Source organism: Bombina bombina, chromosome 10 (assembly GCF_027579735.1).
Source record: "Bombina bombina isolate aBomBom1 chromosome 10, aBomBom1.pri, whole genome shotgun sequence".
Classification (NCBI taxonomy): Eukaryota; Metazoa; Chordata; class Amphibia; order Anura; family Bombinatoridae; genus Bombina; species Bombina bombina.
The window spans coordinates 98,324,544-98,339,562 of NC_069508.1; the positions used below are offsets into that span (position 1 = coordinate 98,324,544).

The 15,019-nt window shown below is 40.1% G+C and overlaps 1 protein-coding gene across 1 annotated transcript in view; it reads left to right on the forward strand.

Moving 5' to 3' along the window:
* The window catches only part of DARS2 (aspartyl-tRNA synthetase 2, mitochondrial), a 346,110-nt gene that overhangs the window by 127,453 nt on the left and 203,638 nt on the right, over positions 1-15,019 (forward strand). The window contains exon 7 of the mRNA XM_053693260.1: positions 3,264-3,387. Within this exon, the coding sequence (XP_053549235.1) occupies positions 3,264-3,387 (124 nt within the window). The remainder of the gene's footprint in view (positions 1-3,263; positions 3,388-15,019) is intronic.

Below are 15,019 nucleotides of genomic sequence, written 5' to 3' on the forward strand. Positions count from 1 at the left end.
AAACTTTGCCCCTCCTGGTAGGATTGTATATCCCATATGTCACTAGCTCATGGACTCTTGCCAATATGAAAGAAATGAATTTATCAGGTAAGTTCTTACATAAATTATGTTTTTATGTGAATGGTCCTGTGTGCAATGACAAATACCTTACCGGATTTGTACCTTTGTGGGGCTTCTGGCAATTTGCAACAGCCCTTTATGCCCCCTCACTGTAAATAAAACTTCCCGTGTAAAAGAGTGTGGTCACATTATTCAAATTCATGTCCACAGCACCCTAAAATAAAAATCCTTCTTTATTAAGAAACTGGCAAAAAGCAGCATCTACTTTACTTTAAAGGGAAATGAAACCCAAAAATTGTCTTTCATGATTCAGATAGAGAATACAATTTTAAACAACTTTGTAATTTACCTCTATTATCTAATTTGTTTCATTCTCTTGATATCATTTGTTGAAGGAGCAGCAATGTACTTCTGGTTTCTAACTGAACACATTGGTGAGCCAATAACAATCAATATATATATGCAGCCACCAATCAGCAGCTAGATCCTAGGTTCATTGCGGCTCCTGAGCTTGCCAAGATAAATTTTTCAGCAAAGGATAACAAGAGAAGGAAGCAAATTAAATAATAGAAGTAAATTGAAAAGTTGTTTAAAAGATCCTGACTTCACAGTACAGTCCAGCCCCAAAATACCAGGCAATCCCTCTCTGAACGAGAGAAACAGCAAAACCCCAGACGTACGTTTTGGCCTATTGTGGGCCTCGTCAGTGAGGTGCAGCAATATCCCTCTAGGCACACTGAGCATCGGGTCCACATCTGGATTCCCGCATCACACTTAGGGAGACTTCCCTAAGTGTCATAATTTGCATAAATAAAAAGAGAGAAGCGCTCAACCTGGGAACGAACAAACGTCTGGGGTTTTGCTGTTTCTCTCGTTCAGAGAGGGATTGCCTGGTATTTTGGGGCTGGACTGTACTGTGAAGTCAGGATCAGACTGATATGCTTTAGGAAAGTTCTTCTCTGTGAAAGGCACATGTTGATCAAAAAGAGGCTTCCTCTTGGGTGGTAACTAGCCATAGAACAAGCTATTATGCTATTGTTTGTTCCCGGGTTGAGCGCTTCTCTCTTTTTATTTATGAAAATTATGACACTTAGGGAAGTCTCCCTAAGTGTGATGCTGGAATCCAGACGTGGACCCGTTGCTCAGTGTGCCTAGAGGAATATAGCTGCACCTTACTGACGAGGCCCAAAATAGGCCAAAACGTACGTCTGGGGTTTTGCTGTTACTTTCGTTCAGAGAGGGATTGCCTTGTATTTCGGGGCTGGACTGCACTGTGAAGTCAGGATCAGACTGATATGCTACAGGCACATGTTGGGCATAAAGAGGCTGCTTCTTGGGTGGTAACTAGCCATAGAACAAACTATTATGCTATTGTTCGTTCTCAGGTTAAACGCTTCTCTCTTTTTATTTATGCAAATTATGATCCTGAAGGAAGTCTCCCTAAGTGTGATGCGGGAAGCCAGACGTGGACCCGTTGCTCAGTGTGCCTAGAGGGATATGGCTGCACCTCACTGACGAGGCCCACAAATGGCCGAAACGAACGTCTGGGGATTTGCTGTTTCTCTCGTTCAGAGAGGGATTGCCTGGTATTTCAGGGCTGGACTGTACTGTGAAGTCAGGGTCAGACTGATATGCTGTCCTTAAAGGGACATAAAACCCTAAATGTTTCTTTCATGATTCAGATAGAACATACAATTTTAAACAACTTTCCAATTTACTTCTATTATCAAATTCTCTAAGTATTCTTGTTATCCTTTGTTGAAAAGCAGAAAGGTAAGCTCAGGAGTGTGCACGTGTCTGCAGCACTATATGGCAGCTACAATATTATACGTTGACAAGAACACTAGATGGCAGCACTATTTCCTGTCATGTAGTGCACGCTACCTATCTAGATATCTCTTAAAGAAAGAATAACATGAGAACTAAGCAAATTTGATAATAGAAATAAATTGGAAAGTTTTTTAAAATTGTATGCTCTATCTGAATCATGAAAGAAGCAATAATTGGGTTTCATGTCCCTTTAATTTGTCCTAGGCTACCATGGCAGCGCCCATTTGGTCACTAAAACTTCACACTTATTTTTTCAATACCTAAAGTACTAATATAATAAAAACACAACTGCATATTTATTTTCAGACTAATTTGTGCTTTGAATACATCATTCTGTCTGACATATATTTAGTAATTAATATCCCTTTAAATAGAGGAACACCACTAGGTACGTGTTGGAATTAAAAATAAAGTCTAAGTAAGTATATCCCCACTATTGTTCCCAGAACTTTTGGTTACCTTAGTTTGGGACCTTACATAGGTGCCACTGAACCAGTAGCAGACTTACTCAACAGAGGGTCCTAGTGCAAATATTTTATTGGGCTCCACCCCAAGGTAACTCAGTAATAAGCCATAGTGATAATACACTTGCTTCTCATTACAAAGTTCATCAATTATTTATTAGTGTGATGTTGCAGGGACAATCTCCCCTTTATGACAATATTATATTATGTGGGTCTACTAAGGACTTGTATATTAAAAAAGAACACCAATTGTGTTTCAAAAACTTATTTTTAAGGTTGTTAACAATATAAAATGAAGTGTTGCTTGCCTTTCCTCAAATAGTAAGGTTACATTGGTAGTGGACACAATTGGTGTTATTATTTCATATATAAGTATGTATAAGAAAAAGCCACCCGTTTTATATATATATATATATATATATATATATATATATATATATATATATATATATATATATATATATATATATATATATATGCTAAAAAGACACAAGAAAAAAATCCATAGTGTGATTCAGATTTAGTACAATTATGAGACGCTCGTGCAATAGTATTCACTAATCAGAACTTTAATAGCTCAATATCACCCAAGCCAAGTTAATCAAAAGGGGTTCCAATTTGTTTCTTCATGTTGTTTATTATACGTTATTATTATCATTATTGTTATATCACATTTCATTCTTCCTTATGTGTGTTCAGCTTTACCAGTGAGGGTCCAAAACTAAAGCTAACAATTGTTTTGGCAATTATGGTGGGTTAAATTTGTTGGCAAAGTTAGAATTGCTTTCGGTTCCAGGGGAACAATTCTCTACTGTACTGCATCAATATTTATTGCTTGTCTTTTTTTATTTATAGACATTATTATGTATGTAGTGGATATTACTGTATAGTAAATTATTATTATTTTAGAAATCAGAAGCTCTGAGAATGCAATATCGGTACCTGGATATACGTAGTGCTCAGATGCAACACAATTTAAGACTCCGCTCCAAAATGGTGATGAAGATGAGAGAGTATTTGTGTAATCTTCATGGTAAGACACCTTTAATATATATATACTGTGTGTGTGTGTGTGTATATATATATATATATATATATATATATATATATATATATATATATATATATAAACATATATAAACACCCCCACAAAGTAATGTACAATGTCCAGATAAAAAAAGGTTAGAGATCAGATTACTAAAAATGTCCTATATTGCTTGCCTTCATCTTGTTTGAGTACTCTCTTGGATTCGCCTGTAACCTGACCACAACCAGTGTACAGGAACAGCCTGGGAGCCACAGCCAGTTTGAATTTTATTTGCAGCCACTGCCAGGTTTATGCCACCTAATCCTAAAAGCTCAGTGGAAAAACAAGGTGTGCACAGTAAAAATCAAACTGTGTGCCACTAGCAGGAGTGCTTCTCACTGTGAACATCGTATAAATACATTGGTTACTTCCCTGCTTCCCAAACCTCCAATGTAATGTTGTGCCTTCCTCTGATTCGGTCCTTACTCCTGGACATATCCCAATCCCTACCTTTCCCTCTCTTAAAATACAAGCAAGGCAGCACCTCTACTCTGGCATCTGGGGCTCATGTAAGCGGACACCCCAGGTCCACCGGACCCCTAACACTAGTGACCCCTTTCATCCCCTGATGGCGGCCTTGAAGGAAGATATAATTCTCCTATGTCAATGGAAACTATATGGGGGAAAACCAAATTTATAAATATGTATATTTTGGAAGGTTGAATTTTAATCATAAAAGAACAGAAATATAAGACGCCCCCAAGCTTTAAAAAATGTTTAATGCTCTCAATGAACATATTATAATTGAACAATATAATACACAGAGCTGGACAGAAAGCAATCTTAGGGGCTTTTTGACAAAAATAGAATAATTAATATTAATGCAATCTAAAAATATATACAATCCCATATTCTAAAACCATTTGAAAAATACATATTTCTCAGAGAAGAAAAGTTAAAGGAAAATGGATATAGAACCATATGCTTACACACACACATATATATATATATATATATATATATATATATATATATATATATATATACAGGGCTCAACATTTCAAGCCCTAAGCTACTAGCCAGCCCAAAATGTTACTCACCACTTTTGATCCCGCCCACACCACATCCACTAAACCCCCCTTTTTGCATATGTTTAGCCAATGTGAAACACATAATTGTGCAGTACTTTTTAATATTGTTTTTGTTTTATACCATAAATTTAATAATAATGCTATATACAGTAATAAATTAACAAAAATAAGTTCAATGCAGTTAGCAACATCAACTAGGGTTCTGGGGAAGACAACAGCTGGACAGAAACAGAAAGTTTTTGAATGGAGAGAAAAAGCAGAGAGTTGACATTATTGTGAGGTTATGCAGAACTGGAAATATTGTTTTATAATTATCTGTCATCTATCTTTCTCCATTCCCTCCTCTCTTCAATCTCTCTTTTACCCCCTCCATTCTCTCTCTCTCTCTCTCTCTCAGGCCATATCTTCTCTTTACACTCTTTCTCTCTTCTCTTTTAAATATCTTCACTCCTTTATTTTCTCCACTCTTTCTCAATGCTATCTTTTTCTCCACTTCCACTTTTCCTCTCCAATCTCTCCCTACCCCTGTTTACCCTCTCAGAAGTAATAGTTTAAGCACTAATGGGGTCCTTATAGCCCTAGAGCAGTGATGGCGAACCTATGGCGCGCAGCGGCCTGTCGGCACGCGAGCCTTAGCTCCACAACTATCCCGCACTGTTCCCTAAGAAACTTGTCCAGCCTGTAAATAGCGTAGCATGCCTGCGCAAGATTACGTAGGTGGAGTGTGACAGCTCAGCGTACCAAACTTTAAATAAACCACTCACAGTAAAGCTTGCGCAACCAGTGACAGCACCAGGACAGTAGTGGCGGATTTCTGAACTCAAGGTAAGTTACTCGGCAGGGGCAGACTGACCAGGCAATGCGGACCTTGAAAGGAGTTATTGTGTTCATGTCTGGCCACCTTGGATATAAGTAGATGTATATGCATGACTATGAGGTAGTATCATACAATCCCTCACCAACTGGGAGGTATTACTGGGAACGAACATGTCTGCATACCTAGATATTTTATGTGCATCATTTGAAATCTGAAACCAGGTTTAGTCCCTTGGTATAATTGTGTACAAACTAAAGATCCAGTTAAGTTCCAGTTGCAATATTCTAATCTCTCTCAGCACCATGCTTTGGCACATGGTTAATAATTATATCTTTCAATGAGGTTAAAGTAAATCCTCTCTTCATGAAATGGCAGACCATTAGTTTTTCAGAGGTTTTCTTTTTCAAAGCTGTTCTTATAGCCATCCTTCTTTCACATATAGCTGAATTTTACTATGTTGATTTTAGATTCTGTATTGTTGCTAAATTATTTGTGATTTTCAAAATTTATTTTTCTTCCACTGTTTGTGAGCAAAAAGCTTTAATATCTTACTGTAAAATGAAACAGGCTGCAAGTGGAGCCTTTTGATTCATACTTGACCCTCTTTGTAAGCTTTGGTTCACCATTGTGGATCACTCTCTCTATCTCTATCTCTCTATCTGTCAGGGTGCCAGGAATCAGACTGAGACGAGAAGTGCAAAAATAATCACACCTTTATTAATAGCAAAAAATAATAAAAAGTCCACAAGTCAAATAACAAGCCAGGAATCAAAACCAGAGCTGGTAGTCAGACGAGCCGAGTCAGGAGCCAAAGCGAATAGTCAGACTAGCCGGAATCAGGAACAAGGAAAACAGCAGAGTCAGGAACAAGCCAGGGATCAGGAACCAGGAAGGACGTCAGGCAGCCAGGTAATACACAGGAACTCTCACAAACAGGTCTGAGACAATGCAAAGGCAAAGCATACTGAACAGAGGCCCTTTAAATAATAAGTGATGACATCACAATTCTGAGACTGCATCCTGTCTCACATGGATGATGCACACCAGTCTGGCCATAAAAGGAAGTGCAGGAATTGAGCAGCATCCCCCACAATGCACCATAGTCAGGAAGAGAAGTGAATAAAATGGCTGCCAGCAGCACATGGCAAACACAACAGGGAAAAAACCCTGACAGTAACCTCCCCTCAACGACCCCTCCCCCGCGGGAGGACAAAAGGCTTATTGGGGAAACGGGCATGGAAGGCACGGAGGAGGGCGGGAGCATGAACATCACAGGAGGGAACCCAAGAATGCTTCTCCGGACCGTAGCCTCTCCAGTGAACCAAATACTGTACACGGCCCCTTGACATACGAGAGTCAATAATGTTGCTGACCTCATACTCCTCATGGTTGGCAACAAAGATAGGATGGGGACGAGGCGACACAGTGGTAAACCGATTACAAACCAATGGTTTCAAGAGGGAGACATGAAAAACGTAGATGCGCATAGCAGGATGAAGGTCAAGAGCGTAGGCCACAGGATTAACCCGTCGGAGTATTCGAAAAGGACCAACATAACGGGGTGCCAATTTATTGGAAGGCACACGAAGGTTCAAGTTGCGGGAGGACAGCCAAACTCTCTCACCAACCTGGTAGGAAGGTGCGGCCAGACGCCTACGATCAGCCTGGAACTTTTGGCGCTGCATAGAGCGATGAAGGCAATCCTGAATCTGCACCCATGTGGAACAGAGTTGCCGGAGATGCTCCTCCAAAGCCGGAATACCCTGAGACATGAATGAATCGGGCAACAAGGATGGTTGAAACCCATAATTCGCCATGAACGGGGATATCTTGGAGGAAGCATTAATAGCACTATTACGAGCAAACTCTGCCCAAGGTAACAGTTCAGACAAATTATTGTGGTGATCTGAGACATAGCAACGGAGGAACTGTTCCAGAGCTTGATTAGACTGTTCTGCAGCCCCATTGGATTGAGGGTGATATGCCGAAGAGAAGGAAAGCTGGATCCCCATTTGAGCACAAAAGGAACGCCAAAATCTGGAGACAAACTGGCTACCCCGGTCCGACACTGTCTCCTTGGGTAACCCATGTAAACGGAAGACCTCCCGGGCAAATATTGAAGCACGCTCCTGAGCGGTAGGCAGCTTAATCAAGGGAATGCAATGTGACATTTTAGAAAAACGGTCAACCACCATAAGGATAACAGTATTGCCATTGGAAACAGGGAGCTTGACAATGAAGTCCATGGAAAGATGTGTCCAAGGACACTCACCATTAGCAATAGGTTGAAGAAGACCCAGAGGAAGACGTTGAGGAGTCTTATTCTGTGCACAAACTGAGCAGGAGGCAACATACGCAGCAACATCAGAACAAAGACCTGGCCACCAGAATTGTCGAGTGACAGACCAAATCATTTGGTTCTTGCCTGGGTGACCTGCAGCTTTAGGATAGTGGTAAGTGTGAAAAGGTTTAGTTCGAAGATTCTCAGGAACAAAACACTTACCACTAGGTTTCTCAGGAGGTGCATTGGTTTGTGCAGCCAGGATCTCCTCCCCCAAGGGAGAAGTCAAATTAGTACGTATGGTAGCCAAAATATGGTCAGGGGGTATAACAGGAGTAGGTACAGACTCCTCCTTGGACAGAGGCGAAAATTGTTGAGAGAGGGCATCAGCCCTAACATTCGTACTACCAGGCAGGTAGGAGACCACATAATTAAACCGAGACAAAAATAGCTCCCATCTGGCCTGTCGGGGCGACAAACGTTTTGCTTCAGATAGATAAGTTAAATTCTTGTGGACAGTAAGAATGAGCACGGGTACGCTAGTACTCTCGAGAAGATGCCTCCATTCCTTAAGTGCCAAAATTATGGCCAGTAATTCCCTATTGCCAATTTCATAATTGCACTCCGCTGGAGACAATTTCTTAGAGAAGAAACCACACGGATGCAAGGAACCGTCAGGCGTAGGACGTTGAGACAAGAGGGCACCTACTCCAGTCTCAGACGCATCGACCTCAAGAACGAAAGGCAGGATAGGGTTAGGATAAACCAGAACTGGAGCGGCAGCAAAGGCAGACTTAAGACTATCAAAGGCCTTAATGGCAGTAGGTGACCAATGGAGTGGATTATTCTCTTTACGGGTCATGTCTGTGATAGGTTTGACCAAGGAAGAAAAGTTTTTAATAAACTTTCTATAGTAATTGGCGAACCCCAAAAAACATTGAATAGACCGAAGACCAACTGGGTGAGGCCACTGCAGAACTGCAGATAACTTGTCAGGATCCATGGAGAACCCTGCAACGGAGATAACGTTACCTAGGAAGGTTATTTGAGTCTGATGGAACTCACATTTCTTTCATGTAATTAGCAAGAGTCCATGAGCTAGTGACGTATGGGATATACATTCCTACCAGGAGGGGCAAAGTTTCCCAAACCTCAAAATGCCTACAAATACACCCCTCACCACACCCACAAATCAGTTTTACAAACTTTGCATCCTATGGAGGTGGTGAAGTAAGTTTGTGCTAGATTCTACGTTGATATGCGCTCCGCAGCAGGTTGGAGCCCGGTTTTCCTCTCAGCGTGCAGTGAATGTCAGAGGGATGTGAGGAGAGTATTGCCTGTTTGAATTCAATGATCTCCTTCTACGGGGTCTATTTCATAGGTTCTCTGTTATCGGTCGTAGAGATTCATCTCTTACCTCCCTTTTCAGATCGACGATATACTCTTATATATATACCATTACCTCTGCTGATTGTCGTTTCAGTACTGGTTTGGCTTTCTACAACATGTAGATGAGTGTCCTGGGGTAAGTAAGTCTTATTTTCTGTGACACTCTAAAGCTATGGTTGGGCACTTTTTTATAAAGTTCTAAATATATGTATTTCCTTATTTCAGACAGTCAGTTTCATATTTGGGATAATGCATTTGAATCAATCATTTTTTTCTTACCTTAAAATTTGACTTTTTCCCTGTGGGCTGTTAGGCTCGCGAGGGCTGAAAATGCTTCATTTTATTGCGTCATTCTTGGCGCGGACTTTCTTGGCGCGAAATTTTTTTTCTGTTTCCGGCGTCATACGTGTCGCCGGAAGTTGCGTCATTTTTGACGTTTTTTGCGCCAAAAATGTCGGCGTTCCGGATGTGGCGTCATTTTTGGCGCTAATAGCATTTAGGCGCCAAATAATGTGGGCGTCAATTTTGTCTCCACTTTATTTAAGTCTCATTATTTATTGCTTCTGGTTGCTAGAAGCTTGTTCACTGGCATTTTTTCCCATTCCTGAAACTGTCATTTAAGGAATTTGATCAATTTTGCTTTATATGTTGTTTTTTTCTATTACATATTGCAAGATGTCCCACGTTGCAACTGAGTCAGAAGATACTACTGGAAAATCGCTGCCTGGTGCTGGAACTACCAAAGCTAAGTGTATCTGCTGTAAACTTTTGGTAGTTGTTCCTCCAGCTGTTGTTTGTATTAATTGTCATGACAAACGTGTTAATGCAGAAAATATTTCCTTTAGTAAAGTACCATTACCTGTTGCAGTTCCATCAACATCTAATGTTCAGAGTGTTCCTGATAACATAAGAGATTTTGTTTCTGAATCCATTAAGAAGGCTATGTCTGTTATTCCTCCTTCTGGTAAACATAAAAAGTCTTTTAAAACTTCTCTTTATACAGATGAATTTTTAAATGAACATCATCATTCTGATTCTAATGATTCTTCTGATACAGAGGATTCTGTCTCAGAGGTTGATGCTGATAAATCGTCATATTTATTTAAAATGGAATTTATCCGTTCTTTACTTAAAGAAGTCCTAATTGCATTAGAAATTGAGGATTCTGGTCCTCTTGATACTAAATCTAAACGTTTAGACAAGGTCTTTAAATCTCCTGTGGTTATTCCAGAGGTTTTTCCTGTTCCTGGTGCTATTTCTGAAGTAATTTCCAGAGAATGGAATAATTTGGGTAATTCATTTACTCCTTCTAAACGTTTTAAGCAATTATATCCTGTACCGTCCGACAGATTAGAGTTTTGGGACAAAATCCCTAAAGTTGATGGGGCTATTTCTACCCTTGCTAAACGCACTACTATTCCTACGGCAGATGGTACTTCCTTTAAGGATCCTTTAGATAGGAAAATTGAATCCTTTCTAAGAAAAGCTTATCTGTGTTCAGGTAATCTTCTTAGACCTGCTATATCATTGGCTGATGTTGCTGCAGCTTCAACTTTTTGGTTGGAAACTTTAGCGCAACAAGTAACAGATCATGATTCTCATAATATTATTATTCTTCTTCAACATGCTAATAATTTTATCTGTGATGCCATTTTTTATATTATCAGAGTTGATGTCAGGTTTATGTCTCTAGCTATTTTAGCTAGAAGAGCTTTATGGCTTAAAACTTGGAATGCTGATATGTCTTCTAAATCGACTCTACTTTCCCTTTCTTTCCAGGGTAATAAATTATTTGGTTCTCAGTTGGATTCTATTATCTCAACTGTTACTGGTGGGAAAGGAACTTTTTTACCACAGGATAAAAAATCTAAGGGTAAAAACAGGGCTAATAATCGTTTTCGTTCCTTTCGTTTCAACAAAGAACAAAAGCCTGATCCTTCATCCTCAGGAGCAGTTTCAGTTTGGAAACCATCTCCAGTCTGGAATAAATCCAAGCCTTCTAGAAAAGCAAAGCCAGCTTCTAAGTCCACATGAAGGTGCGGCCCTCATTCCAGCCCAGCTGGTAGGGGGCAGATTACGTTTTTTCAAAGAAATTTGGATCAATTCTGTTCACAATCTTTGGATTCAGAACATTGTTTCAGAAGGGTACAGAATTGGTTTCAAGATAAGACCTCCTGCAAAGAGATTTTTTCTTTCCCGTGTCCCAGTAAACCCAGTGAAAGCTCAAGCATTTCTGAAATGTGTTTCAGATCTAGAGTTGGCTGGGGTAATTATGCCAGTTCCAGTTCTGGAACAGGGGCTGGGGTTTTATTTGAATCTCTTCATTGTACCAAAGAAGGAGAATTCCTTCAGACCAGTTCTGGATCTAAAAATATTGAATCGTTATGTAAGGATACCAACATTCAAAATGGTAACTGTAAGGACTATCCTGCCTTTTGTTCAGCAAGGGCATTATATGTCTACAATAGATTTACAGGATGCATATCTGCATATTCCGATTCATCCAGCTCACTATCAGTTTCTGAGATTCTCTTTCCTGGACAAGCATTACCAGTTTGTGGCTCTGCCGTTTGGCCTAGCTACAGCTCCAAGAATTTTTACAAAGGTTCTCGGTGCCCTTCTGTCTGTAATCAGAGAACAGGGTATTGTGGTATTTCCTTATTTGGACGATATCTTGGTATTTGCTCAGTCTTCACATTTAGCAGAATCTCATACGAATCGACTTGTGTTGTTTCTTCAAGATCATGGTTGGAGGATCAATTCACTAAAAAGTTCATTGATTCCTCAGTCACTGGTAACCTTTTTGGGTTTCCAGATAGATTCAGTGTCCATGACTCTGTCTTTGACAGACAAGAGACGTCTAATATTGATTTCAGCTTGTCGAAACCTTCAGTCACAATCATTCCCTTCGGTAGCCTTATGCATGGAAATTCTAGGTCTTATGACTGCTGCATCGGACGCGATCCCCTTTGCTCGTTTTCTCATGCGACCTCTTCAGCTCTGTATGCTGAACCAATGGTGCAGGGATTACACAAAAATATCTCAATTAATATCTTTAAAACCGATTGTACGACACTCTCTGACGTGGTGGACAGATCACCATTGTTTAGTTCAGGGGGCTTCTTTTGTTCTTCCGACCTGGACTGTAATTTCAACAGATGCAAGTCTTACAGGTTGGGGAGCTGTGTGGGGGTCTCTGACGGCACAAGGAGTTTGGGAATCTCAGGAGGTGAGATTACCGATCAATATTTTGGAACTCCGTGCAATTTTCAGAGCTCTTCAGTCTTGGCCTCTTCTGAAGAGAGAATCGTTCATTTGTTTTCAGACAGACAATGTCACAACTGTGGCATACATCAATCATCAGGGGAGGACTCACAGTCCTTTGGCTATGAAAGAAGTATCTCGAATTCTGGTTTGGGCGGAATCCAGCTCCTGTCTAATCTCTGCGGTTCATATCCCAGGTATAGACAATTGGGAAGCGGATTATCTCAGTCGCCAAACTTTGCATCCGGGCGAATGGTCTCTTCACCCAGAGGTATTTCTTCAGATTGTTCAAATGTGGGAACTTCCAGAAATAGATCTGATGGCTTCTCATCTAAACAAGAAACTTCCCAGGTATCTGTCCAGATCCCGGGATCCTCAGGCGGAGGCAGTGGATGCATTATCACTTCCTTGGAAGTATCATCCTGCCTATATCTTTCCGCCTCTAGTTCTTCTTCCAAAAGTAATCTCCAAAATTCTGAAGGAATGCTCGTTTGTTCTGCTGGTAGCTCCAGCATGGCCTCACAGGTTTTGGTATGCGGATCTTGTTCGGATGGCCTCTTGCCGACCGTGGACTCTTCCGTTAAGACCAGACCTTCTGTCGCAAGGTCCTTTTTTCCATCAGGATCTCAAATCCTTAAATTTAAAGGTATGGAGATTGAACGCTTGATTCTTGGTCAAAGAGGTTTCTCTGACTCTGTGATTAATACTATGTTACAGGCTCGTAAATCTGTATCTAGAGAGATATATTATAGAGTCTGGAAGACTTATATTTCTTGGTGTCTTTCTCATCATTTTTCCTGGCATTCTTTTAGAATTCCGAGAATTTTACAGTTTCTTCAGGATGGTTTAGATAAAGGTTTGTCCGCAAGTTCCTTGAAAGGACAAATCTCTGCTCTTTCTGTTCTTTTTCACAGAAAGATTGCTAATCTTCCTGATATTCATTGTTTTGTACAAGCTTTGGTTCGTATAAAACCTGTCATTAAGTCTATTTCTCCTCCTTGGAGTTTGAATTTGGTTCTGGGGGCTCTTTAAGCTCCTCCTTTTGAACCCATGCATTCATTGGATATTAAATTACTTTCTTGGAAAGTTTTGTTCCTTTTGGCCATCTCTTCTGCCAGAAGAGTCTCTGAATTATCTGCTCTTTCTTGTGAATCTCCTTTTCTGATTTTTCACCAGGATAAGGCGGTGTTGCGAACTTCTTTTGAATTTTTACCTAAGGTTGTGAATTCCAACAACATTAGTAGAGAAATTGTGGTTCCTTCATTATGTCCTAATCCTAAGAATTCTAAGGAGAAATCGTTGCATTCTTTGGATGTTGTTAGAGCTTTGAAATATTATGTTGAAGCTACTAAGTCTTTCCGTAAGACTTCTAGTCTATTTGTCATCTTTTCCGGTTCCAGAAAAGGTCAGAAAGCTTCTGCCATTTCTTTGGCATCTTGGTTGAAATCTTTAATTCATCATGCCTATGTCGAGTCGGGTAAAACTCAGCCTCAAAGGATTACAGCTCATTCTACTAGGTCAGTTTCTACTTCCTGGGCGTTTAGGAATGAAGCTTCGGTTGATCAGATTTGCAAAGCAGCAACTTGGTCTTCTTTGCATACTTTTACTAAATTCTACCATTTTGATGTATTTTCTTCTTCTGAAGCAGTTTTTGGTAGAAAAGTACTTCAGGCAGCGGTTTCAGTTTGAATCTTCTGCTTATGTTTTCATTAAACTTTATTTTGGGTGTGGATTATTTTCAGCAGGAATTGGCTGTCTTTATTTTATCCCTCCCTCTCTAGTGACTCTTGCGTGGAAAGATCCACATCTTGGGTAGTCATTATCCCATACGTCACTAGCTCATGGACTCTTGCTAATTACATGAAAGAAAACATAATTTATGTAAGAACTTACCTGATAAATTCATTTCTTTCATATTAGCAAGAGTCCATGAGGCCCACCCTTTTTGTGGTGGTTTTTGATTTTCTTTCATGTAATTAGCAAGAGTCCATGAGCTAGTGACGTATGGGATATACATTCCTACCAGGAGGGGCAAAGTTTCCCAAACCTCAAAATGCCTATAAATACACCCCTCACCACACCCACAATTCAGTTTTACAAACTGTGCCTCCTATGGAGGTGGTGAAGTAAGTTTGTGCTAGATTCTACGTTGATATGCGCTCCGCAGCAAGTTGGAGCCCGGTTTTCCTCTCAGCGTGCAGTGAATGTCAGAGGGATGTGAGGAGAGTATTGCCTATTTGAATGCAGTGATCTCCTTCTACGGGGTCTATTTCATAGGTTCTCTGTTATCGGTCTTAGAGATTCATCTCTTACCTCCCTTTTCAGATCGACGATATACTCTTATTTATATACCATTGCCTCTGCTGATTTTCGTTTCAGTACTGGTTTGGCTTTCTACAAACATGTAGATGAGTGTCCTGGGGTAAGTAAATCTTATTTTCTGTGACACTCTAAGCTATGGTTGGGCACTTTATTTATAAAGTTCTAAATATATGTATTCAAACATTTATTTGCCTTGACTCAGGATGTTCAACATTCCTTATTTTCAGACAGTCAGTTTCATATTTGGGATAATGCATTTGAATCAATCATTTTTTCTTACCTTAAAAAATTTGACTCTTTTTCCCTGTGGGCTGTTAGGCTCGCGGGGGCTGAAAATGCTTCATTTTATTGCGTCATTCTTGGCGCTGACTTTTTTGGCGCAAAAAATCTTTTCTGTTTCCGGCATCATACGTGTCGCCGGAAGTTGCGTCATTTTTTTGACGTCCTTTTGCGCCAAAAATGTCGGCGTTCCGG